The sequence below is a fragment of the Carassius auratus genome, unplaced genomic scaffold (genome assembly GCF_003368295.1).
Source record: "Carassius auratus strain Wakin unplaced genomic scaffold, ASM336829v1 scaf_tig00020493, whole genome shotgun sequence".
In the NCBI taxonomy this organism is placed as follows: Eukaryota; Metazoa; Chordata; class Actinopteri; order Cypriniformes; family Cyprinidae; genus Carassius; species Carassius auratus.
The window spans coordinates 585,846-613,008 of NW_020525031.1; the positions used below are offsets into that span (position 1 = coordinate 585,846).

At 38.4% G+C, this 27,163-nt stretch overlaps 1 protein-coding gene across 1 annotated transcript in view; it reads right to left on the reverse strand.

Moving 5' to 3' along the window:
• LOC113076453 (nucleolar protein 4-like) overlaps positions 1 to 24,478 on the reverse strand; it is a 40,233-nt gene extending 15,755 nt beyond the window's left edge. The window contains exons 1-4 of the mRNA XM_026249126.1: positions 23,235 to 24,478; positions 6,290 to 6,442; positions 2,143 to 2,254; positions 377 to 486 (exon numbers count right to left, since the gene is read on the reverse strand). Of these exons, the coding sequence (XP_026104911.1) occupies positions 377 to 486; positions 2,143 to 2,254; positions 6,290 to 6,442; positions 23,235 to 23,576 (717 nt within the window). The 5' untranslated portion in view covers positions 23,577 to 24,478. The remainder of the gene's footprint in view (positions 1 to 376; positions 487 to 2,142; positions 2,255 to 6,289; positions 6,443 to 23,234) is intronic.
• Positions 24,479 to 27,163: the final 2,685 nt, after the last annotated feature.

Genomic DNA, 27,163 nt, shown 5'->3' on the forward strand with positions numbered 1-27,163 from the left:
GTGACCCACAGACACATCCAGCTCTTGGTATTCCAGGCATCACATATACTGTTGCTGAGGCAACCATGTCTATAAGAGTGTACCTTGACAACCACACCATAAAGCCTTGTCGCAGTTTCTTTGAGCTAGGTGACTTGTACATTAAATTCTTTGCCCAGATACTGAGGCATATTTAGCATCACACATCGTCTCTAGAAGTCAGGTTTATGAGCTGCCAGCAAACACACAGACTGGAAACATCACTTCAATACAAAATTATATTAACTTCAATATATCTGCTTACAAAACCAAACAGACATTTTTCTAAGTATTGTTAAACAAAGCATCTATTTTTCACTCCATTCTCTTGTATTTCTCACTCTCTTGCTCTACCTACCTGCTCGTTGGTGTTCATGCACTGTAGTTTCATCTGTTTTAGATAGGTGGCAGTGAGAGGCATGTTGTAATCAATGAGGTCTGGGACCAGAGAGGTGGGCCGGTCATTCTCTGTGGGTGAAAAACAACAAAGGAAAGTTCACATTTATTGATTTATTGACTGATTATACTAATGTTCTTCTACTTAAATTTGAGGTCTGTAAGATCATTTTATGTTTTTTAAAGATGTACAGTATGATTAAAAGACGTATGATCACCAAGGCTTCATTTATTTGATCAAATATTATAAAATAGTATTACAATTTGTATGATCTATTTTCGGTTTTAATATATTTTAAAATTAAATAAAATGTATTCCTGTGATGCAAAACTGCATTTACAGTTGCCATTTCTCCAGGGTTCAGTGTCACATTATCAGAAGTCAGAAGTCATTCTAATATGCTGATTTATTGCTAAAGAAACATTGCTTCTTATTATAAATGTTAATATATAAAATGCTTCATATTTTTGTGGAAATTAATTAAAAAAATTAGAATTCTTTGATGAATAGAAAGTTCGAAAGAATAGCATTTATTTTAAAAATAAATATTTTATTTACTGTCTCTTCTGATCAATTTCATGCATTTTAGCTGGAGAAGCATTCATTTCTTCAACATTTTTTTGTTTTTTATTCATAGGACACCTTTCATACATGTCCTACAAGTAATTGTTTCATCTGAAGGCCAATATTGTTTCACTCAATCCTATAATGTGCATGACTCAGTTTGCTCCTCTAGAAGGTACTCTTGAGACAAAGCTCCAAAAGACCCTGCAGAAACCCCCTTGGATCTTTGTTAAAATCAAACATAATAAAGACAGGCAGGCTTTTGTTTGAACACAGATCTTCTGACTCTACAGGGTTCCTAGCTGCTATATAATGCGAAAAGTTCAATAGCAAATTTCTATTGTATAAACTGCTTTAGAGAGTAGAGATGACACAACCCTTTAGAAACCTCTGCAGGCAGGAGCTTATCAGCTAATTCACTATTTACAGTTTGATTTGCATTCATTCTCTCCAAACGCACAAATTTGGTTTTGCATTTGCAAATCATGTTTTGTAAATATAGATTAGGTTATGAGTTTGTGAATTGCCGTTTGCAAATATAAAAACGTACTTCTTTCTTTTTTAATTGTGAGACTATTTCAGCTTCATAGAAATCAAGCTCATCTGTGGCAGTGTGAATTAGTCACATCAGCCTGTGACTAATGGCAGAGCGACGTCATGTCTGTGCAGATAGCTGACTTAAAGCACATAGAGCATAATATCTCAGCTGTAGAAAACAGTCTCTACAAATTCCTTCTGATTCATGTTCAAGTAAAGGTGCTTATTCCTGTGCTGCTGATTTAATATGTCATACATGATAATAAAAAAGCTGTTTTGATTGTAAAAGTACTAGTGTCTCTGAATTAAATATTGATGCAAATATTGTGTGCATTTTTCCTTTAGCATTATTTTTCATTAAATATATACATGTTTTAAATCTGATGCTTAATGTGGGAAGCGTGTGGGGCGGATTAATCATGCATTAATTATGAGGGGCCTGTAGAAGTGCACAATTTCAGTCTTGACTCTGTGGATCATCAAAAAGAGTGACTTTAATGAAGATTGTAGAAATGGCTTGGGTGATGCACTCCCAAAACTTAAATTAATGGTAAAATAAACAAAAACCGTTCAAAACCATTACAAATTGTACATTTAGGCACGAAAGTGCAAGGATGATGTCTGACCTTTGAACTCTGCCGTGCTGGGGTTGATGTGCATCCTTTTCTGGCATTCTCCACAACTCATCAAGAAACGGGTCACCGCCTCACGTGGAAGAAATGCGTAGGTCTCTGCAATCTGACAACCAAAGGGTGGAAAGGAGTCAGCAAACATTTTGGGGGAGATTAAATAAAAAGAGAAGCAGAAACGAGGGAGCATGACAAAAATAGTTGACAAATATAATAATGACAAAAATAGTTTATTGTGTTCTGAGCTGCCTACTAAGGATGTGTTTAAATGGATAGTACGTGTGCCTGCAACCTGAAAGCTGTTCACTTATAAGGCAGCTGCTTTTGCAGCATAGAAGGTTTAGGAACAGAGCTATTAATTTTCATACTAGTGAAAACATAAATGCTACACAAAAAGTATACAAACTAATGTCTCCTTTGCAACGCCTCCCTTTACTTTACCCTTCCCTCTCTTTTCCAGGTTTTTCTTGTCTGTTTCTGTCCCTGTCTCTTCTTGCTCCTCTATATTTTGCTCTTGCTTTCTTCTGCTGCAGGCTTTCTGTGTGCGACCTTCACACAGAGAGGGTGATGGAGCAGTAGGAATTGCTCCCCTCCCATCCCCCCTTAGGCAGCACAGAGGGAAAAGGCCACACAGGGAAAACCGCACCTCCCAGAATGCCATGCTCCCAGACTGCCCTCTCCTCCCAGTCTGGCATGGCTGATCTCTATGGGCTGGTCATGCTATGAGACCTGACAGCAGGGCTCTCTAGGGCACTGAATGAGGAAAAGAGGTGAACATTGCCCCAAGGACATTGTGCAGCCCCATGCTACCCCCGCACACACCCAAAACACACACACACAAACATGTTTTTTCAACTTCAGTATTGGGGGTGCTCCTTTTCCTTTGTTTGTGCAAACCAATTAATGCTCATCTCTCTTCTGAGCTGAACAGGCTGAGGTCCAGTATGACAACGAAAACGGTTTATACACAAAAATGAAATTTTCAAAGACAGAGACATGCATTTAATTTAAGAATAAGAATAAAAAAAAAGTAATGCATAGAATTTCAGGTAGTAGTGTAATAAGTGCCCCTTCGCTGGTCTCAATCTCAACACAGCATCACTGCAGTCCTGTTATCCCACCACTAGAGGGCAGTATGCAAACAGCAGCAGTATGAAAGGATGGCAGGTCAGGACAGGAAGGGCGATCTTGATTTTTTTTCTTTAGTCACAATAATTATATCCATAGCTGATTTATATGTACATCTGCAAATGCATAAGTGGTTATCTACATCGTATTTAATATGGGGATGGTGAATATTATTATTAACAGGAACTATGACTTTAAATTGTATTACAATGTACAGTCAAATTAATTAATAATATATTCATTTTCAGTAATTAATAATATATGTATTATTTGTATTATTATTAGTAGTAGGAGTAGTTGTAGTAGTAATAGTAATATTTTTTATTATTAGTCACCCCTTTTAAAATATTAAAATAAATATAATAAATAATATTAATTAATAATGATATTATGATTTTTCAATATTTATTATCATTATTTCAATCACCACTAAATAATGTTGCAATAAATATAATAAACAATCTTTGTATAATTATTTTAAGTGATACTGTAACATTAATATACAATAAAAATAATGAATATAATATAATAATCTATTTCAGTCACTCTCCTGCACTGGTGCAGACTTTATAGTCTTCTACCTGGCACGTGTCACCATATGTGCCATCGCATCACAGGTGCCATCGTCTCAAAAGTATGGACTCTGATCAGAACCTGAAAGTCTCTGGTGGCCTTTTGGACAGGTCCATGGATGTAAAACCAAAGGATTCTGGACACAGCAGAATTGCAGCTGATTCCAGCCAGTGAAAATAGGTTCAACCAGAGCAAATCAAGCCAATCAATCAAACTGATCTTTGCATGTCTGATAGTCCAGCGGTTTTAGAGTGGCTCAGTGTGTGCCAAATGTCAAAAACATGGCTATCAGGCAGTTAATTGCTTTAATTAGGTGATTAGCACAGAGCTTAGTGGGGGCTGGAACCCAACACCTGCTTTCACACACCAAGGAATCACAGCACAGGAGACGTAAATCAAGCATACTCGGTACACACTTACACCCCTACTACCACTAGAAGAATATAACTCTGTTCTGTGTTTCTGATTTAATTGGAGCAGATGCTAGATGCTGCATTAGGTTGTACTTCATAACAAAATTTTCCCTCCCTCATTTTCAAATAATAAGCAACATAATAACCCAATAACACCAATGCTGAATGTATGTGTAAGAAACATAACAGCCTGTTTATAATTATTAAGGTTTGTGTATAAAGGTATGTGAATAAAGGTATGTGATAAAAATCCCACTCACAATGTTACATGGCAGTTCAGTATGAGTGTATTTGGTCCCTCAGATTCAGTCACTAGTTATGTTTGTTCCTCCTTCATTCACCAGTGTCTCAGATAAAGCAAAGGAAAGTCTCTCTCTCTCTCTCGCTCTTTTCACACAGACACACACACAACAACTCCCTAAGAATAGTGGCCGAGAAAGTCCTCCTTATTATGAGCACTGGTAAAGTTTTTCCTCTGACACTCTTAAGTTACTGAGACCTCTCTGACTTCTCAGACAGTCAGAGAAAGAGACAATAAGACAGAAAATGAAGCTGTACACTAGAGACATAAGGTTGCCAAGGTAATGAACAGGTTGACTCATACCTGCAGTTGGGCAACTTAAAATTCAGCTGGAAATATCAGTCCAGTATGAAATTTAGTTTTTTGTCCTATGCCACAGGGAAGAAAAATCACAAACAAGATCTCAGTAATTGCTTTTCCTATACAGTAAATTAAGGATCTTATGCTTCCTAGATTATTCTCCTGAAAAATATCCAGTAATATTAAATGTATTGCTGGGTTTCAGAAAATATCTCAGCAAAGTCACAAACTGTGCACAGATTTCCCAAGTCTGCTATCAAAGTCAGAGAATTCAGTATACATTTATTTACATTCATTCATATAAATTTATACTTAATATTGATTTTGTTTCCTGATAAAAACTGTGATTGCAATAAAAATAAAAATAAATTCCATGTTTCCTGTGCTTATTTGTAGGACTGCTCAGTATTTGTAGGATTGCCCCAAATGCTGAGATTTTTTTCCAATATGGCTTTATAAATATTATCACTATATTAAAAGTATTAATTCAAAATTATTTATTTTGGTGGAAGACTGCAGGGACACCTTAAATGTTCTTTTGTTGACAGCAGCCAGTTTATATGCTATTTTCATTGGAAGTTTGGAAAGATGGTTGGTCCATGTTCAGCACATTCAGATGGGTTTGTGTGGAGCTGCATTTACTGTGAACTAAAAATACAAAATCATGCACATGTAGAAAAACAAAATAGCACTTCACTCTGAAACAAACAGTGCATATATTTATTTAACTGAATCACAGCCATTGCAATTTGATTAACACACTAAACCATGCACAATTTTGGTTTTATTTGAATTCATTGTGAAGCCCTAGTGAGAACTACAGAAGTCCTGGTTCACGAAAGGGCAAACTATGAGGAATACAATTTTCTTCTGGGCTTGGCAAACCAGGCAGCCTTATATAAGTCCCATGATGCAATACTTTCACTTGGGTCTTGTCATGTTTGACAGCTTGAGAGGTAGTGATGTTGACTTACATCAGTGGGGCAGACAGGTTCAGGTTTAAGAAGATTTTAGATTACATTGTTTGTTTTTCACATGCGTTGTGTGGTGTGAGTTGGAAAAAGCTGACCAGAATCACTAGTATGCATTAGTGCACTGCTGCATTAAAAAAACACAAAGAGTTTAATCCACAAAATGTGTTCTTTTATCTAAAGTTTGGACCCCTTGTTGCTTTATAGACTATAATGGCTCAACATTATGACAGGTGTTTCAAAATGTCTGCTGTTGCCCCAGTAACAGCATCCACTCATCATAGTTACTCAGATGTTCTATTTTAGAGTTGCTTGTGTGGTCGTAATAATAAATAGAGAGGAGTTTTGCACATTGCTGCACATGAAGCCTAAGATGCATGTACTTTTATAGCAAGAGTAAAGAGTTTCGCTGAAGTGTGTCTTGACTATTTTTTATGCACTGAATGATTGCAACTCACCGCCTTATATGTCTTTTTCTGGCCGGCGTGTTTGGGTGCTCGTCCGGGATCTGCCCCCATCTCGACGTGCATGGCATAGATGATATCAAAAAAATCCTCCACCACAGCAACCCGCTTCAAAGAGCTGTCCTGGGCCGCCCCTCCATCTGAACACTGCAGAGAGACAGAGAGAAAGTGTGATTATGAAAAAGAGAAGAAAGATCATCATTCAAAAACTATGGCTGTTTTAGACTACAGGTAAAAGTGTCCCAAATTCCCAAATTTATTTGTTCACATCTGACTATCATCTGTTTTTTTTTTTCATTGTGTGAGCAGCACAAACCACATGGAATCTTATCTTTCCAGTTCTGATTTGGCCACTTCTAAATGTGTTCCTGATTCACATACAGGGCCGATGTTTTGCAATGAAGTCTGAACAGTCATATCATTGGAATATGTCACTTTAGATTGACATTCATTCTGTGATGTCTGGAGTCTTTGCAAAGATTTTTTTGTATGATGACTTTCTGTGTACCATCTTTGTTACTGTTCTTTTATGCATGCAGATTATTTCAGGGCCATTCACACATTTGAACCTGCTTTTGTTTTGAAAAACATGAGATGAGGGCAGTGGAATGGGGAGACAAATTCAAGGTCTCGAGAAGCATTTTTTAAAAAGTTGATCTTACTTTAACTTGAGGACTGTGACATGAGTGCAATGGTCAAACACATCTGTCTATTGTGTTTACATAGACACGCAATGGAAAAGTAGCATAGTGGAATGGAAAAACACATTCTGTGTGAACGGCCCCCAAGGCTTGCAGTATGAACATGGCCCATCACTCGTACTTTATTTTGCTTTTCACAAACACCACAAATGGTACTGGGTTTCCATTCAGGTTTCTAGATTTCCCACTTTTCATTTGTAAACCTTGGGTTAATGTTATCATTTGCATATTCATGAGGTCAGTAACATTGATTGGTCAAGTTACAGCTCAGTACAAAAACAAATAACACATTCTCATCTTCACTTCAGTTGCATTTGTTCGACATTTCAATTTTTCTCTCAAACAATGCCACTAAACAGCATATGAAGTTTTAGCAACTGTACAAAGCTCATGAATATTTAATGAGGTAAGCGCTGTTTAGTTTATGATTATATGCCTCTTGGGAAACAGCTCGCAATATTAGCCCTGAAGTAAAATGACAATAAATGTAAAAACCTGAAAGTCTTAAACCATAAATTTGACCCCAACAAAACCCTAGATGAAACCCATTACATCATTCCAGGTTTGTTTCAGACAGTTGTAAAGCAATTCTGTCTATGTTTTAGACCAGTAAACTGGAGTCTTGTTTGGCAGAATGAGACCTCAGGAGTAAGAGTCTCAAAGGCCTCTGATAGCAGTAATGACACAGCAACCAGCTGAACTCTGCACCAGTCAGACTGGCATCTTTGTGGGCACAATTCTTTACAGCTCATACATTATTTGAGTTTCTGGGTTGCGTTTTCCACATTAATGCTGATCTTAGTCACTTAAAACAGTTCCTGGTATAGTGCTGTGCTACTGGGCTTTATGAGTACCGCCCGAGGTTATGGTGGCTATGTAATGTATAAGGCTATTATTCAGACGTTCATTGATCTGAATCTAACATTAAGTCCTCTGCAGCTCGAAGGGTTTCTTACAAAATATCTCCACTGTTTAGATGTGTGTGTAAGAGAAAATAGTGTGGTTTTTGAACACTTTCCTGCAGCATTTTAAAAATAACTGCTTCTTCACCACAGACACACACACAACCAGCCCCACCTCCCACCATCACCACCTTCAACCCTGCTTTCCATAAAGCTGACCCTGTCGCTATGGCAACTGGCAGCGCTCTCGGGCAGGTGTGCAGGGCAGCGGGTCATGTGACACCTACAGGAACTCTGATCGCTAAAACAACCTTCTTATTCCCCCAGTCCCACACAGGCTCAACCATCACCTGTTCTTTGTTGCTCTCTCATTATATCTTTCTGCACTTTACTTCAGAATGACACATCTTTTTCAAACTAACTGTAACTTATTTAACTTCTTTTAAATGTGAAATTGTTGTGCCACTAGCATCAATAAAATGGAACTGCATAAAGTTACTGTTTTCAAACAGGTTTCCAGATCACTTTCATTGATCAAACAAGCAGGTAGCCCTTCCCCAAAATCACACCATTGGTTCAGCTGCACTTGCTATGCCGAGCTATTCTTCAAGTCCCACAGAGCTACAGTACCCTTTTTTGGGATTTACTAATAGCTTGTTTCTGAATAATAAACTTGATTATTGTAATATTAAACAATGTTATTTATTTTAACATTGAAAAATGACACTCAAAATGTATCACAAAAATCTTTTCAAGACTTCAGTATTGCTTCCTTTTGTTGTGTAGATTCTACAACTGGCATAAATTAAAATAGCTTGTATTGCCTGTTTAAATTTTTTACACACACAGGTGTGGTGTAAAAGAAGGAAGCAGCAGTCATTCTCCTTCCTCTTCATATATTATTAATATCTCCCTAATTCTTTTACTGCAATTTTCTACATTGATTCCCAGTGGGCTTAACTCTATTCTCCACTTGTTTTGGCTTCTATATCACCTTTTCCCCAAGACATCATCTTTTTTTCTCTCTTTCTGCTCTTTTCCATTCCTTTTTTCTCCTGTCCCGCTCCATCTTCCCTCTATATCTTATTCCCCCTTTCCCAAGTGCCAGGTAATGAAGGTTGCCATGGCAACTAAAACCAGCACACAGAGCAGTCTCGCTTTAATCTGGCCCTCTCCAGCCGTCCGGCTCGTGCATGCGTTCCCTCCTCTCATCATAATTACCACTCTTATTACACCATGATCAGTCAAACATGTACCAACCTGGTTTTCATGATCTTGGTCACGAGGTGACCATGCCACACCTATGCAGAAACACTCTTCTTCTCTATCTACAAGAGAATATTCTAGAAATGGTCCCTCTAGGACACCAGACGCAGGCTCCTGCAATACCTTTGAGAAGAAAGACTCAGTCATAGCCATGGGGGGAGGACTGTGTGTGTTTGACTGTCTGTCCTCCAAACATCTCCATCTCAGCTCGAATGCTTCATTCTAGTTGCTTTCACACATGCGCTCTCAGACACAAACATTTCCTCTACCCTCACCCACTTCCCCAATCTGAGGGCACATCACAGTCTGGGACACAAGTGTGTGGGTGTCTAAAGTAGGCCAGCAGGATCAGGGTGATCTGTTCAGTTCTACCCAAGGCCTAACTTGGGCCAAACCTGACACAAAGCAACACCGTACTGCACTCATATAGATCCAAATATGGGCCAGTTCGGTGTAACGTTTACTGAATCAGAGTCTGTGCAATAGAAACAAATATGGCCACGTAGCCTACACACTGCAGCTAAATTCAGTTGTCAGTTCACCTTTTACTCTTTAATAGCGTTGTGTACACATGTAATTCACAAAAATTTGAGAGTGACAACTACATTTGACAACCACATTAACTCCCAAAAAATACAGGTAGTGACAACCGCATTTACAGAAATTATAATCAGTGTGTATGGAAGCGAACTGAACAACTGGATATTAATGATGATGTCACGAGAAGGATGCCAATGTGTGTGTATTGTCAGATGTCAAGTGTTTACCTCAGATCTGATAGGATGGCGGAGAGAGGTGTATTTTTGACTGACCAGTGCTGGTCAAGAAAGAGAAGCTGTTCAATAACAACAAAACTAGATTACGACGCAGGCCCAATTCTATGGGGGTGCTAGAGGGTGCTAAGCACCTTCAGTTAATGGTATTTCATTGCAGATATGGCAAACTATCCAGTAGTTTATGGTTTGTGCTCTGGAGATCTGTTTCTATTTCAACATTTTTTGAAGCGTTGAGCAGACATATCTGTTGATTTCTTGAACTCAACAGCCAATCAGAGGCATTTAGAATCCACTCACAGTTTAAATCTATCTATGGAGTGTGTGTGTACATGCATATATATATATATATATATATATATATATATATATATAGAGAGAGAGAGAGAGAGAGAGAGAGAGAGAGAGAGAGAGAGAGAGAGACAGAGAGACAGAGAGAGAGCACCCCCATTATTTTAAGAAGCACCCTCAGTGATTGGATTCTGGAGCCAGGCCTTTTACGATGTCACTCCGGCGATTTAATAACGTTTAGCAGATTTTCGGAGGTCTTTGCAGTATAAATTTGTTTTGTCAGCAGCTAACACAAAACTATCTAATCTGCAGGACTTCATTCTCTCAGAGTCTCCACAATATTGCTATGCTTACCATGTTGCCATTCATGGCAGTTTTGGGAGTGAGTCGTGTTCTGTACTCACATGGAACGATAATTTACGAGCCTCACTCACGCATTTAAATGCGGTTGTCACTCCTGATACGTGTAGTCTGTACATGGACTATGTCACATTTAAATCAGATGGTAATCCCAAAATAAATCCCACTGCAAAGCATAGGATCTAATATCACCCTAAAGTGGTTTGTTTTGCAATAATGAGTGGCTAACTGTACATTATCCTATATATTTCATCGCGACTTTGCAAATAAATTAATAAGTGGATATTAAATATTGTATTTCAATGACTCTGAACTCACACTATAACAATAAACATGAATACTTAATATACTGAATAATAATTTGAATTGAAATTTTATTATATGGGAAAAGGGCCTGTAGAGTATTTACAGGGTTTTTACTGTATTTACTAACAGGAACAGTTCCTCCCAAAAAAGTTTATTTACTCAGCCTCATGTAATTTCCAAATAATATAACTCCAGCCCACTAGGTGGTTGAACTGGTTACCCACTTCTTCTACTGTTTTAATGCACTACCATAAACATTTATTTTGTACTAAAACGCTTCTGCTGAAGCAATCATATGGTATAACTTAAACATGTGTAAATATTAACACAAGTTTTACTTTTGGCTATTTAGGAAATTAGTTGACTAGGACAATGGTGAATAACAGTTTAGTGGTCAAAAATATTTACAGAATGCAACAGCTGACCAATCAAAATCAAGCATACCAGAGCGCATAGAACTGTAAAATCAAATCAAAAAATAAAAATAGACAATGAAATGCTTGTTTGATTTAAATGTAAAAAATGTAAATTTGAAAGTGAGCATTACTAACTGTGACAGCTGAAAGTATGATTCACACAGTGAGTGTTTTAGCTTCAGTTTACCCTGATCAGGTGAACACACTCTTCTCTCACTCTTCCTCAAGCACAAAAGCACAGTGTTCAGAATCATAGGTATGGCTGACTGTTTGTTCCCGAAGAGGAGCAACAGTGTGTGTGTTTAATCATTAAACCGAGCTGTACTGGTGTGTGTGAGATACTTCTTTCTGGGCCTGAAAGTGCAGGGTTTCATCATCCTTTCATCATTTTAAAGAAGCACTGTGAATTGTCAGCAGCAGCAATCAGCATTTCCCCTTCTAAACTCTATCTGTCGCTCGTTTCTTGAGACCCTGCAAGTCTTGGCTTTTTCCAGATGTGGCATATTTTTCAGTCCCCCTCTCCTCTTCTCTATCTCTCCTATTCTCTTTCTCTGTGCTTTTCTCTCTCTCTTTCTTTCCCTCTCTCACCCGTCCCACTCCAAACAGCTCTGTTGCTAGGAGACTGGAGGGGCTGATTCGGCAAGCGGCCACCCCGACCCCCCACCCCCTCTGGCAGTCACACACACACACACATGCAAACAGACAGAGAGTCTCTGAACAGTCATACACACACAGGGGCAGTGAAGGGAGGGGATAAGATAAAGGAGGCAGCTGGGTCACACTCATACACACACGCGTATGCATGGGCCGAAAGAGAAAAGGAACCCTAGCAAATATTTACAGTGAAAAAGGTAAAGAAGACCTGATAGACTAGAGCAACATAACCAAACATGACCGATATGGCACCAAACAGGACACATTAAATACATATACATCGAACATGCTTTTTGACAATTTAAAATACTAAATAGCTTGAATAAGATATCTTGAGTGGTCAGTAACCTTTTCTTCACTGCAGCCAAATACATGAGCTTATAATCAGTATAAATAAACTAAAGCATTTAGGAATATTTAAGATTACTTACAACAGAACAGCAACACATTTTATGGACAATCATTTCGTGAACCTAGGAGGGTGAGCGCGATTTCAACAAGTACAACAGGTCCAGGGTTAGGTGCTTCTAGACTCTTGAAATCGCTATCATTTCCCACTGATTTTAGGAATAAATCATAGGTAGGGTTAGGTTTAGAGGTAGGGATTGGGGAAGTAGAGGTAAGGGAAGTGTATATTTTTGGACAATAATGTCGATCCAGGATCATCAGAAGATGTTGATCTAGGAACATGTCTAACTTAGCAAAATCACAGCGACCAACCTAGGAGAGCAGATAATTCTGACTTTTCTACAACAATCTGGTGCTTCTGAATCAGCTACTCTAAGTATGTTTTGTTATTAGTTTACATATTTGCTATTGAATGTTCAAATGCTGAGTTTTGCCAAGAGTATCTGCATGTCGCGTGTGTGTCCGTCCGCGTGTGTGTCCGTCCGCGTGTGTGTGTATGTGTGTGGGCGTGTGTGAGAGAGAGAAAGAGAGAAAGAGAGAGAGAGAGAGAGAGAGAGAGAGAGAGAGAGAGAGATATGGTCACACAGTGGAGCAAGCTGTCTTATCCGTCCGTGGCATGTGTACTGCAAACACATACAAGCTTCATCACTGTGTCTGTCACATGACTGTTCCCCTTTTGGGCTTGAACTGATGGTAAAATTAAGGAAATTTTTAACTGTCTTTACATTTATTTTTAAAAGATGAAATTTGCGATTATGGGAAGGGGCATTACATTTTCGACGAGTGATTGCTGTGATCGGGCAATCACAATGCACTGGGTCAGTTGGCGTAACAAAGTAGACGGCGCTTGAAATAAGGAGAGACTTTGTAGAAAACTATGTGTTTGAGAGAGGTGGGGCGTAGAGGACCTACAATAATGTACAGTATTTGAAAAAGAATGTGTTTTTTGAACTTTAAAGCATGTCAACATAATCTGTTACATCAAATATACAAAATAAGGATCTTGGAAAAAGCATCATATGACCGCTTGAAGTTGTTCTGAGTGGTGTATAGTGTGTTGCTAGGGCATTCTGATTGTTTTAGAGCATTGTTAGGAGGGTGCTGGGGCATTCTGAGTGGTGTTTAGTGCATTAGTAAATGCTATTGCAAGGAGAATGCCTTAGATCTACGTTTATTGGATTTGTCAGGGAAAAATTGTGTTAGATTGCTTAGAAAAGTAATATTGCACCTCTACCTCAAAAACCGCACATTTTGCGATATCACAGCACGACTTATACACCAAAGTTTAATTCTAAACCACTCATGTGAATAGATACAGTGATGCTAGCCTTTGCAAGCATCACTAAATTTACAATAGTGAGAGGGAATTGAGTGTTGTCTACTGTCCGACACCTAGACACTTAATATTAAGCATTATATTTATGAATTGCTTTGTTTAAATCTGCCATAGCAAATTACAGTGATATAGTGCTTGAGGGAAAATGGGGGGGGGGGGGGGGTATTTGTATTACAGTGGAAGAGGCAGAAATGTGTGTGTGCATGTTTGTGAGAGAGGAACTGTTTCAACAATGCAGGCGATTCAGATCAGCCTGCTGCAAATCTGATAACAGGTCACCTTTTAAAGTCCCATCTCAACCCTGTGAGACCGGCGGAAGGTATAGACCTACAAATCGTTGAAACCCGTTCTCTCAGCAGGAGGTGGGGGATTTAGAAGAGAGTTACGGGGCAGGGGAGCTGGGTGTGAATCTTTGTGCATGAAGGTCAAGGAAAGCTGAAGTGTAATCCCTCCGACTTTCCACTACTCTCGTCTCCTCTGTTCAGACCCACTCTCTCCACCTTCCTTTCTGCCACTGTAAGTTCACGATGCTCTTCCATTAAATCCATATTACATTTTTCTCTCTCTCCCTTCACTCTTTCCTCATTCCTATCCCTCCCTCTCATTCAGCCACTCGTTTTTTCCTCCCTCCTCTCTCTCTGACAGGGTGTGACGGACGCTTTCAGATCCTCATATGGGCGCAGCTCTTCCCTGAGCTCTATCTGACTCCCTGCACCCACATTACCCAGACACAACTGATCATCTGCATTAGTCTTTCACTATGAAGCTCTGGGCTCAATCGTGCTCCCCTAAAAGTATTTTTGCATGTCTAATGTGCATTTTGGAAGTGTGGTAGTCAAGCAGGATATTGAACATCTTTGTGTAACAGCTAAAGTCAACATTCAATCAAAAATGAACCATTATCTTAATCCACATTTCCAGTGCTCATTATTTCAGAAGAAAATATGTCTTCTTAATCTTTAAACTTTATCTAAAAGTAGTTTCCTTTTCTGCTATTTGATCATAATAAGCTACAGTATGTATGCAGTATTTTACTGCTTGCATTCATTCTGTAATAGTCACTCTTCACAATCCAATCCAATCGATTCCCATCTCAGTTAACATCATATTTAACTCCAAGATAAGTCACATTACAAAGTAAAATGGGTTTATGAGCTGTAATTCAAGTTGACTAAAGATCTGATATGAAAAGCTAGAAAAGCTATCCAGTATATTTACATTTATTTGAAAAATTTAGCAATATTTAAAAAAAATGTTGTAGCAAAGATGTTATAGTAGCAATGCCACATGAAGAAATAATATCACATAAAATATAATATACAAATATTCTAATAAATACAAAAGTATTATAATATTTAAAACATGTTTTGTTTATTCCAAAGGGTTTATTTTAAAATCATTATTTTCATTATCATTGTTCGGCCCATTGTGTCCTGTTCAGCATTGGACAAAATTTTTCATCTTCAGAGATCTTAGCAATAATTCAAGACTGGTGGGCACCATCATATCCGATAGCCTGTGGGCAGCACTCTGACACATAGCATGGTTGCATTTCTGGCGAGTTTGAGTCCTGGCTCGTGGTCCTTTCCAATCCGGTCCCCCCTCTCACACTTTCCTTCCTGTCTGCTCTCTGTACAATAGCCACGAATGCCAAATGTAAACCTTTTAAAAAATAAAGGAAAGATAAATAAGTCATTTCAAAATCCATATCGACTGACCACAAATCGGAATACCTCAAGTATTACAGAGGTTAGGGCCCTGCATAAGCCCAAACCACAAGAAATAAAACACTTGTTTGCATGTGGGTATAAATGGGTTCTGTTCATGCTCTGAGGTGTCTGCTGGGTCATGTCACATGACCCAGGTGTCATGGTATAATTGTGTGGTGGGGAAGGGGGTGCAGACAGTGAGACAACTGGACAGGATCACAACGCTAATGAGAGACTGCAGCAGTTAATTACAAAGGAGAGAGCGAGAGCGAGAGAGTGCCACAGAGGGTAGGAAGGGTGAACATGAGGAAAGGGAAATGGAATGAGACACTCTTTTGTCCCAAAGCTGCATCCTTCCAGAATAGAGATAGAGAAAGCCTTTATTCCCAAGCACACAGATGCACACATCCTCCCTGATCTGCTCAGGGAGGCAGCGTGTACCAGGAACAGGTAGGTGTGCGAGTGTTTGCAGAAGCTCTCTCTCTTTCTGTCTCTGGTAGGGGGGAGGCCCTGGAGCCAGTTAAAAATGGTGTTAATTTCTTCTCCTATGGGAGAGGAGAACAGTCTCTCCATGGCAACAGAGAGAAAGAGCCGAGGGGATGAACACCAGAGTAGCACCATCCGCGACCCTCTCTCATCACATGCACACAAGCACACACACAATGACAATGTACATCTACATGTAAATGTACATAACTTTGCATATTGCATTTATACATTACTCCTACATTCCTATAGTTTCAGATGGAAAGGGTTATGTGAATCCCAAAAGCACATAAAAGGCAACAGTGTAAAAGATGGGAAAGAGGATACTGGATCAGATCACCTACTTTTGAATCATCCTTTTTAAGTAGAAGGCTTCTCACTTCTAAGACACAGATTGAAGTGGGTCAGTCAAGCGGTGTGTTAATGTGTGTGTGCTAGCACAATCAGAACAGTTCTTAGTAAATCTAGACAGTAAGATGATACCATTTTTGTAATCTGATATGATAGCTTGCAGCTAACAATTAAAACTTTAAGTTAAATCAAACAAAAAAGAGGTGACTTTTACTACCATGTAAGTTTATTTTTTTGTTAAATTTTACTCAACAAGTATGCATTAAATTGATAATGTTAAAAAATTTGTTTCAAATAAATGCTGTTCTTTTGAGCTTTCTATACATTGAATAATCATGAAAAACCATGGATTCCAAAAAAAAAAAAAAAAGCAGCACAACTATTTTCAACATTGATAACAATAAGAAATGTTTCTTGAGCACCGCATCAGCATATTAGAATGGTTTCTGAGGATCATGTGACACTGAAGACTGAAGTAATGACTGCTAAAAATTCAGATTTGCCATCACAGGAATAAATTACATTTTAAAACAAATTAAAAATAGAAAACAGTTATTTTAAATTGTAATAATAAATCACAACATTACTGTTTTCAAAGGAGCTATTATTCTTGGTTAATAAATGCAGTCTTAGTTCGCATGAGACTTTTAAGTTTAATAAAAAAGTTTTTTTTTAGTTATTCAGTTTTTGCATGCTAGACTTTAAAGGAAATAACTGATTTAAGGACTTTTAGGTCAGTGCAATGAAGTATATGAGATAAAGAGAGTCTTTGTGTCAGTGTACATTAAGGCTGCCTTGTATGTTGCGTGTGGACAGCACAGTGTGCTCTGTGGGCTTTTCATGTCGTAACCTGCTATTGCAAATGCATCATGCAAAACTGTTAGCATTCATGCAAATGACTGGTAGATAAAAGGCCACTGTTGAGGCAGAGAGTGTCTTTTGGTTTGAAGGGGTGGAGAGGGGAGCTGAGGGAAGGTCTGTTTAGATCCTTTTTCTCCAAGGCTCTCTGCAGATATGCTCGCTAATTAATCACTTATCATAATGAGATTTTTCATGATTTTGTCCTCAGTGATATGCTAATAATGAAATCGAAAAGCAGTTTGCTACAGTTGCTACAAGTCTCTCTCATCTTTAAGCATTTGAGGGTGGACACGTGTCCTGTTGTCAACAGCAATTTGGGTGGATATGCGTGTATTTTTGAGCTCAGTCGCCAAGAGAAGCAACTCCTCCAGGACAGAGGACATTGTCTCCTGATCCCTGCAGGCTGGACAACAGCGTCTCATGAGAGTGTGTCTCTGCACAGATCAGCCTTCTGCTGACCTGGAATTCTGAGCAAGAGAGGGTAGACACTTAAAAACACACACAAACACACACACTGTGATGAAAACAGTTGATCACAAAGTTGCATTGGACAAGATGTCAGTTCTTAAGCTTTTTCCCCCTCAGTCTCTCTGATGCAAAATTATTGAGAAAAGCTTTAGAGCATATTTACAGGTTGTAACAGCTAGTTTTTACAACATATCTGTAATGTATCTACTGTCTTGCTTTTTTTAAATTAGTACCTCATTTTCATATTACAATGGGTGCAAAATCATTTACTTCACAAACATTTCATCTTGAAAGGGAAAAATTTCTCTTTTTCTTTCCATTTAAACTTGTCCTAAAATTCACTCAACAGATAAATCACATTATGTTACAAACATGATGATTTTCTGAAACACCTGTGTGTTTGAAACACCTGCTTTTGTAGAACCTCTATCATCCTTCAGTAGATATGATGGAATAAGCAAGTCAAATTGACAGGAGATTTCCTCCAGCTCAGAGAGTCAGTATATGCTCACGGTTGTCTTGCCATAGGCCCATACTGCAGAACACTGACTAAACCTTCCCTCTGCCACACACACATACACGGCAATGAGGATATTTCTGTTTCTGTTGTCATAGCAACAGAAAGCAATCATTTCCCTCACTTAAAATCTTGCAACATTCTTTCTTCTCCTTTGCCCCCTTAATAAGATAAATCTTAAAAAAATTCTCCTTCTCCCTGGACTCTTCATCAGTTTTTGAAAATCAGCAGAGACATAGATGAGAGGGAAAACAAGAGTGTGCGAGTGTTAGGAAAGCAGTGTGAAGTTTTACACTAATCTGTAGTATATATGTCATTGTCAGCATTTGGTGCAAATGCAGTAGACTGTGACACATGTTTATTTTTTTTATTTTTTTAAAAAAATTTCTTTTTATTTTTTACAATAATCGCTTACTAAACTAGGGCTAGTGTGAGATAGTTTTTAAATTGTTGAAGGGCCATTAATCAGTTGGTGACTATATGAAGCTTTACAATTACAAGAATGAACAAGAACCATCAAATAAATGTCTCTCATTCTCACCAAGGTTGCATTTATTTGATCAAAGAAAATAAATCAATATTGTGAAATATTATTCTAATTAAAAACAGCTGTTTTCTATTTACATATATTAAAAAAAAAAATCCTGTGATGGCACAGCTGAATTTCAGTGTCACATGATCCTTTCAAATTCATTCAGATATGCTGATATGTTGCTCAGATATTTTTTTTATTATCAATATTAAAAAGAGTTGGGCTGCTAATATTTTTTCAGGATTCTTTTATGAACAAAAAGTTCAAACAAACAGCATTTATTTGAAATATAACTTATTTGTAACAACAAATATCCTTACTGTCTTCTTGCTGAAGTATTAATTTCTTTTCTTTTAACTTACTGACCCTAAACTTTCAAATGGTAGTGTATGAAATATGTTACTTATAAAAAAATATATAAATTTTTTAGATTGGGCCAGTGAAACTGTTGGCAGGGCAAGTAAAACCCTGAATGACTGACCGGATTTGAGGCAGCAGAAAAATATTTAATTTTAAACACCTGTGAACTTGTGGTCACAACTAAATATGACGTGTTTGACTGCGTGTGAGCGTGTTTTTGCTCCCAGTGTTAGCCACAGGACATAACAGGTGATAAATGAAGTTACTCCCCCTCACTAGAAAGAGAGCAACAAAGAGAAAGAGCAGAAGTGGATCAAAAGAGAGGGAGAGAAAGAATATTAAAGCGGTATAGAGAAAGACTTGACAGACAGAGAGCAGAGTGAGCTTGTGATGCCCTGCAGCTGAATCGAGCATCACTCTCATGAAACAAAGTCTACAGTGGGCCTGTGACACAACAGATACATATTTAATAGCTTTATTAATGATATGTGCACACTGTGGGCCCAGTCAGCACTGACATAATAGCATGTGCTGCTTGACTCATATGCTATTAGTGGCTTTTTTGCTTCTCTTTCTCTCTTTTTTGCCATGGTGACAGTGTGGCTCTTTTAAAACCACACAGGATAAAGAGCCCCTGCACTATCAGATCCTCCTCCTTCTCGCCCCCACACACTGAAACATGGCACACCCAAGGTGCACCTGCATCAGAGAGGCCCTCTGCCACTCTCCTGCATACCACACTACACTGGGGCTCCAACCCCACTCCATGGCACCCTGCAGCCCTGCCACCCAGGGGAAGGTGAAAGGGATGACACTGCTCATATGGGGGGTGGGGGGGGTGTTCAGATGGAAGCTGGCAGGGCGCACCCTGGGTGAAGTCAATTTTGAGTTTATTGCGCATGATAAAGAGACAGCCTGGGAGAGAGTGATGACTTATAATTGACAGCATACACTAACTGTCTCTAGTCTTGACTCAAAAATAGAAACAGGAAATATAAGTAGAACCATAAATTAAACATGTTAAAGAAGTGTACACAAACCCAACATGAAACTAACTTTTACATTATGAAAACCGTTAGCTACATGTATTGTGGAAAGTGGAAGCATATGCATATTATGCCACACTTTCTCTGTATCCAATCACTGTAAAAAGGTCCCTGGTTGCTTTTGTTCCTCTTATTATTCGGCTCTGTTTTGTTTGTTCTTCTTACTTTGTTTGTTGTCTACTTTGCGTACATAGAACAATTTGAGAAGGATCCCCTACTGTTTCAGTCCTTAATGAGATAATAATGCTGATGTGAACTTCTAACTCGCTTAGTGTGTAAGCATGTGGATGGTTGCGCTTCCTTGTTCTTGTTCTTTGTGGCATGCTGGTTGGTTAAGAACATGGCAGGGTGGGTATGAAAGGAAGTGACCTCAGCAACTTGAATTCATTACCCTGCACGGGAAAACTATCATGTTTTATATTTTGGTTACTGTAACTTGTGAGGCCATAGTGTAAAATACACAAACACACACACACACACACACACACACACACACACACACACATATATGTCTATATATATATATATATATATATATATATATATATATATATATATATATATATATATATATATTATATACAACAAATGTAAAAAATATACATATTAAAAATTAATAACTTATGATTTAATAACTGAATTATTACATGGAAATTAACCTCATTAATAGTTTAATTAATACATCAAATAATAAACCAATAAATGGCTCAAACCATGACATGTCTGGTGGGGATACTTTTTAGTCACAACCAATTGTAGATGGCGGAGTGTTTAAAATACTGATTAAATAAAATTTTGACAAAAATGCTAAAAAATTACTGAGCAATGATGGGCCATTCAGTGATTTTCTATGCTCTTCCATAAGGCCATAGATCAGATAACCTCTTCCATATGACAGAATTGGTCATCTGTGTGACTGACAGATCGTTTGTGAGATGTAGTGTATGTGTTTGTGTCATGCAGTGACAGGAGGCTGTATAGGGAAGCACGGAGTCTGCACAGAGGGACAGAATGACTGATGAAGGGTAAAACAAACAAAACATTAGGGAGCTGTTAAATAATGATAGTGAATGCCAGCGTACACAGACCACAGATCAACCACATGTCCTCAGAGAAAGAGAGAGAAAGCAGTGGGTGGAGAAATGTGCATGTATGCTGGTGGGGGAGGGCCGTATTTCTCAACATGTAATACATATGTGTAATATGTCATGAACTTCAGTTTCACATCTGACTTGCACATTTATTCCATTACAGGAGCAATTTATGGATAGAGAATCTGTAATTGCCACAGGCTCACTGGACGTCTTTTGGATAGTTAAACTGACACATCAGTGTGAAGGGTTAACTGTGGCAGAAGATGTTACAATGTTCAGAGTTCTGCCTCATTTCTTCTGCAGTCTTATAAATGAAAAGCACGCTGGGAACTGCCTGTTAGGAGCTGTCAAATGGTTGAATAGCAATTATCTGCTAACGAGGATTAATCTACACTAATTTAGCTTTGGTTATTTAAAAAAAAAGTAAAATGATACTTTTTTTCTGTAGAAAGTGCTCACTTGGTGGCTCCCATTCGGCATGATTACTGATCTTTGTTGTGTTTTTTAAATGCATAGTCAAACCCCTGGGATTTCATGTGAACAGTGAAACAAGTATGAACAGCCATTAAAATACTCATTTCAAAAAACAGTCTTGTCACCAGTCTTGTTTCTAATTTAAGTGCTTATTTTTCTCAGGCTGAGGTGTGCCAGTCTCAGGGGAGTCGGTCCCTCCTGGATGCCAGACAAAGGTCTGTTGGTGGGACCCCTTGAGGGCAACACTCAAAATGGTGTCTGTTCATGACGCCCTGAATGGCATAATGCACCAGTGGTAGTCGAGGACCTCCTAGTGTTCAAGAAAACAGTCATACACATCGTATACATCTCTCTCTATATACATGGTTTACACGTCTTTACAGTACATTACATTTAGACATTTTATATTCTAAATATTTTATTTATTTATTTTTAAAGGATAAAACCCAACTGTAGGTAATAATAGGATATTGAAACGCATGTGTGTCTATTAAACTATTATTCAAACTATTACTGGCCAGACCGGGTCTTTAAATAAGCTTCGTGACCAAATGCCTTTATGCATCGAACAAATTGAACATCACGCACCCACGGGGTGTAGAATTTTTGTCCATTCTCTGGTCTTCAAACTGATTCTTAATTAACCCTCGCTTTGGGTGTCTTTCTAATGATTGATTCAGTCACAGTCCTGGGATGTGTGAAAAAAAAACCGAGCATTGTAAAGCAGAACAGGTAGGTTACCAGAGCAACGGGTGCCAACCGTCCGCTCCTCCCTCATCCTGTATAGAACAATGCAAGAGCTTGCTTTCCCTCTCCAGAATAAAAACGTACGAGGCACGATGTTGAAATATTAGATAATTTCGCATTACACTTGCTCAAACGCCGTTTTATTCCATATTAAATGTCGCCCTAAATGATACATTGATCGCCGAGCGCGCAAGGGTCCGTGCCTGAGATTACCACAGGAGGAGGAGGATGGTGCCTGAGACCCTCAAGTGGCCCACGAGAGCAGCTGAAGTTTCTCAAACCCTAATTTCTCAAAACATACTGATTCATTTAGAGCAATATAGCTGTATTTTAACGTCCACCATATATCATTAGCCCCTAAGCGAAACTATCTGCGCGCGCCCCTCTGCGCTCCGGCATGCCTGACAACTGGGTACACGAGCTCACCACACGCGCGCTCCCGCCTCCAAACGTCCAGTAACATAAAGCGAAGCAGTAAATAAAATAACGTTCTCTCAATCAACATTATCATGATTTGCTGGGATAAAAAAACGGGCCACGTTGTGATTTTCTGTGACATCTCAATCCCGTCAGCAGGACAACGTCATGCCAATTCGTCAGATACCATTACCATCACGTTGCTATGGTAGCCAGCTCTCAGAGTAAGACTGTTCCGCCCGGTTGGGGTGAGGGTTGAATATGCTCTGTCAACCCGAGGTGTAAGATTGAAAAGTTGCGCACAGCAATGTGGGTTGCGCGTAGGTGGAAACGAGCGCTGTCCCGAAGCATATCGAGAAAGGGCTACAGCATCAGCAGAACCATATTAAGAGTTGAAGTATCACAATCACAAACACACAGACATAATTCACTCATATCTAGTCAACTGGAAAAAGGCACTTTACCGTAGACTTGACAGGGACGTACAGGACGGGCTTCCCCGATGGCTCTTTCTTATTGTGCTCGCCCAAGATGATGCTGCCGACCTGAAAGCCTTTGGACTTCACCCAGAATTTGAATTTGGCGTTGATGTGGCTGTTGTCGACATAGACACCGTCCGACTCCTCGTTCTGTAGCAGGGTCTGCATGATTTTGTTGTATTTTCGGCGCGTGACGGTCTTTGTTTTACCAGAGTCTCCGTAAGTCCGGAGACACCAGTCCTGAAATTCGCTGAACATCTCTGCCTCCAGCACGACGGGACTTCGGCTCCTTTTTGTTAAATCCGAGCATGGTTTCTTAGTTGCCATCCCTTCCTCTTTGTGAGCCGCGAGCACCTTTCGAAACGATCAAATGCAACTACAAAGCCTGAAAATGATAGTTGACTCCCCCTCCTCTCCCTGTCCCGCTACGAGGATAATCGCTTCGACACCGTTGCTGGAGGTCCACCTCCGCTAAACAAGGCGAAAAAAGTCGTATTCTATGTGCCTGTTTCGGGCAGTCACACACCTGTTTGCAGAGACGCCTCGCCTACTGTCCCAAACCGCAACGACAAATGTCACTTGCACACATCATCCGCTGAGGAACTGAGAGAGGGGGCCGTCCTACCAAGCGGGTATCTCGGTATCTCCCACCTGTGCGTAAACGGCTCGAGGCAAGTGGGGAAAAGCCCCGAGGGTCAATACCAAAAATGTAAAAAACCACACACACGCACAAATCTTCCTGGCTCCAGAAAGGAGTAAAAAAAGAGCTCGGCGTAACAGACTTTAACGGCCCACTTTTCAAACGACCGGCGCGAGACAGCGTTCTATTATGGGATGTCTGACACAACCACGTTGATGTCATACGGGCGCGAGAATGTTTATCAAAAACGACTCGAATTATTTTAATATTGATGTTTGAAATAAAAACGCTATGCGGGTTAAAATAGACCTCCTTCGCGAGCCGCCGTCACGCGATAGTAGGCTACTGTCCCACTCTTTCCACCTGTTTGAATCGGACCTGCGCGTGCACTGCTGCCGCCACGCTAGATACTGTCCCAAATTGACATTTCTCGTTTAGAATCCTCAATATTTAATAGCTACTGGTAGTTCTGTGACAGAAACGTCTTCCGTGGCGTACAATGAAACAAAAAGCAGCCGTAACAAAGAAGCCTATACTACGTTTTCTTAATATCTTAGTCTTTTTTCCTTTCTTTCAGGAAGTAGCCTGTGCAGCGCGTGGACGCAGTGGTTTCAAAGCTGGTAGGCAGTATCTGGTGTCGCAATAAAGAAAAAATTCCGATTCAGATAAAAGGGGAAAATTACTTTATGTTTCTAATAATCAACACTAGCGAAAATGTCCCTATTGCGTACACTATATATGGAAACTGAGTTTAAAAAACCACATACACCAATATGGTTCAGATGTTTCTGTTCTCTTGTAAAATAACATTACAAAACATTAATAGCAATGATTATAAATGGGAATTAACTTCTCATCTTTGAGACCACTATGGTGATCTGGGGGTATTTTTTAACATTAAAGTAGCCTATTCTTCTCAATATAACAATTTTACAATAATATACAAAATGTTCATATAAAACCCATTTAGCAATATTTAAATAAAATCCAATATATTTTCCCCATTTATAATCATGCACTTGATAAATGCAGGGAATGTACAGTGAAACATTACCAGTACGGAAAACTATAGACTGTCCATTACAAAGGATTTGTTTTCTGTTTAAAAATGTGTTGAGTAAAATGTTTAAAACAACTTGTTTGCTTATTTATTTGATGATTTATTAACTTACATAAAGAGGGATTCTGCTGATCCAACTCTTAAGGGTTCAGGTAAATTGCGCTGTTCTCTGTTGTTGTTGTTGTTTGTTGTTGTTATAGAACACTCAGTAGCATTGTGATTAGCTCAGACACCCAACAGTACTTTGTCCACCCATACATTTTAATGTGTATTGATTTGTGATAACAAATAAAATTAATGAAAATGATCAATGTTAATAACCAAGTTTGTCATTTTCAGAATTATTATTATAGATGATTATATGTATTGATTTGTGATAACAATAAAATTAATGAAAAATAATCACTGTTAATGACAAAGTTTGTCATTTTCAGAATTATTATAGATGATCACATGTATATATATATATATATATATATATATATATATATATATATATATATATATATATATATATATATATAAGATATACACACGCATATTTGGGTATTAGTAAGCTAATAGGTCATTCTTGGCATAGTTTAGGTTATTATGTTGTTTTTGACTACTTGTGATGTGTGTGTGGTCCAGTGTGTTTAAAGTGTCTTCTAATGTCAGGTTTTGTATGTGTATTTGGTCTGTTAATTTCTAATACACCATGTGATAGTGTACTCATGTTTGGTCACGTATGTGCACTTATTAGTTGCATTGTGTTAGTGTGTGTCCCCATTTGCGAGTGCTGGTATGTGAGCATCCTCTCTTTCTCTGTGTAGTGTGAGTGCTCCGGGGCTGTGTTGAGGACCATGCTGGGACTGCTGGTGATGTCGGCTGCTGTTGCTATGACAGCAGCTCAGCTCCAGCAGCTGAAGAAGCAGAACAGGCCGCCTGTATCTGCCCCATCCGGACTGCATTGCCTCACTCCAGAATCTTCTCTCAGTCCTGGAACCTGTTCAGTGTTAAAAAAGGTTTCCCTGGGTATGGAATCACTTGCAGCATATTACAATCCTCCCTGAGCTCTGGAATTCTGTCGAAAGGTGTGGGATTTGATGGATGAAGCTGTCAGGAATGTGTCCGTTTGATGTTCTCCAATTCTTAAAGGGGTATTGCACCTTGTTTAAATACCATGTTCATTTTGCCCATCAGCTAGTACTGACTAGTCAGTTCCAATAAAATGCTTGACTGACAGCACTAAATCCTCTTTGATTGGCACAGCCTTGCATATCTGTCCCAGATGTTCACCCCTTTATAAAAAAGATGTTAACAAACCAGTTAACCATCACAAGGCAAGGCTATATTTAGATTAAATAGATTTTTGTGGAAAATATATTGAAATCATTCTTTTTATTTTTTATTTTGTTATCTTAGTGAGACTAATCATACTATCTTAGTGTTCTCAAAAGACATTATTTTTTGATGCTTTAAATAGCTTGATAATAAAGATAAATATTTGCAGAGGTTTTTGAGATTTTTTTTTTAAAATTTTGATTGGTTTTGCAACAGTATTGCGCAGTGTAAAAGGAACAGTGTTGGAATATAGGAATGTGTGGGCACGTATTAAACTAATACTTGATCTTTCAAACACCTTCAAGTGCCATAAAAGAGACATCATTTAAAGTTAGTTAATTAGTAACTATATCAATAAACAAGATAATGTTAGAGTGATTTAGTAAGACAGTGGCCTTTGAAATTAGGTGCTTATTTGCAAAAAAATTATTCAAGCATTTTTATCTGATAATGTGTATTATAATCATTAGTAAATACTAGGGAAGAAATTTTACATAATAAATTTTTTCTAAAATAATATAAATTGCCATTATTATGTAATGATCATAGGGCATGGCTTTTTATGGAATTATTTTACACCTAGAAAGAAAATATTTAGGTAAACTTTTTGCAGGTAAAACTGAAGGAATGAGGGACAACCAAAAGATCTTCTGAACATCTTGGCCAAAAATATCTGACTTTAGGAATATAGTTATTCCACAGGTATGTGGACTTAAGTTCCATTAAATGTATTTACAGGCTTTCCTAAAGCATTATTGGATAGTTTGAGCTTAATTATGAAGTCAATGTCGAACATATACGTTTTTATTTCATTACATTTTTATTATAAGACAATTAAAAATGTAATTTAAAAAACACCTAAGTTGATGATGATTCAGATATATTGAATAC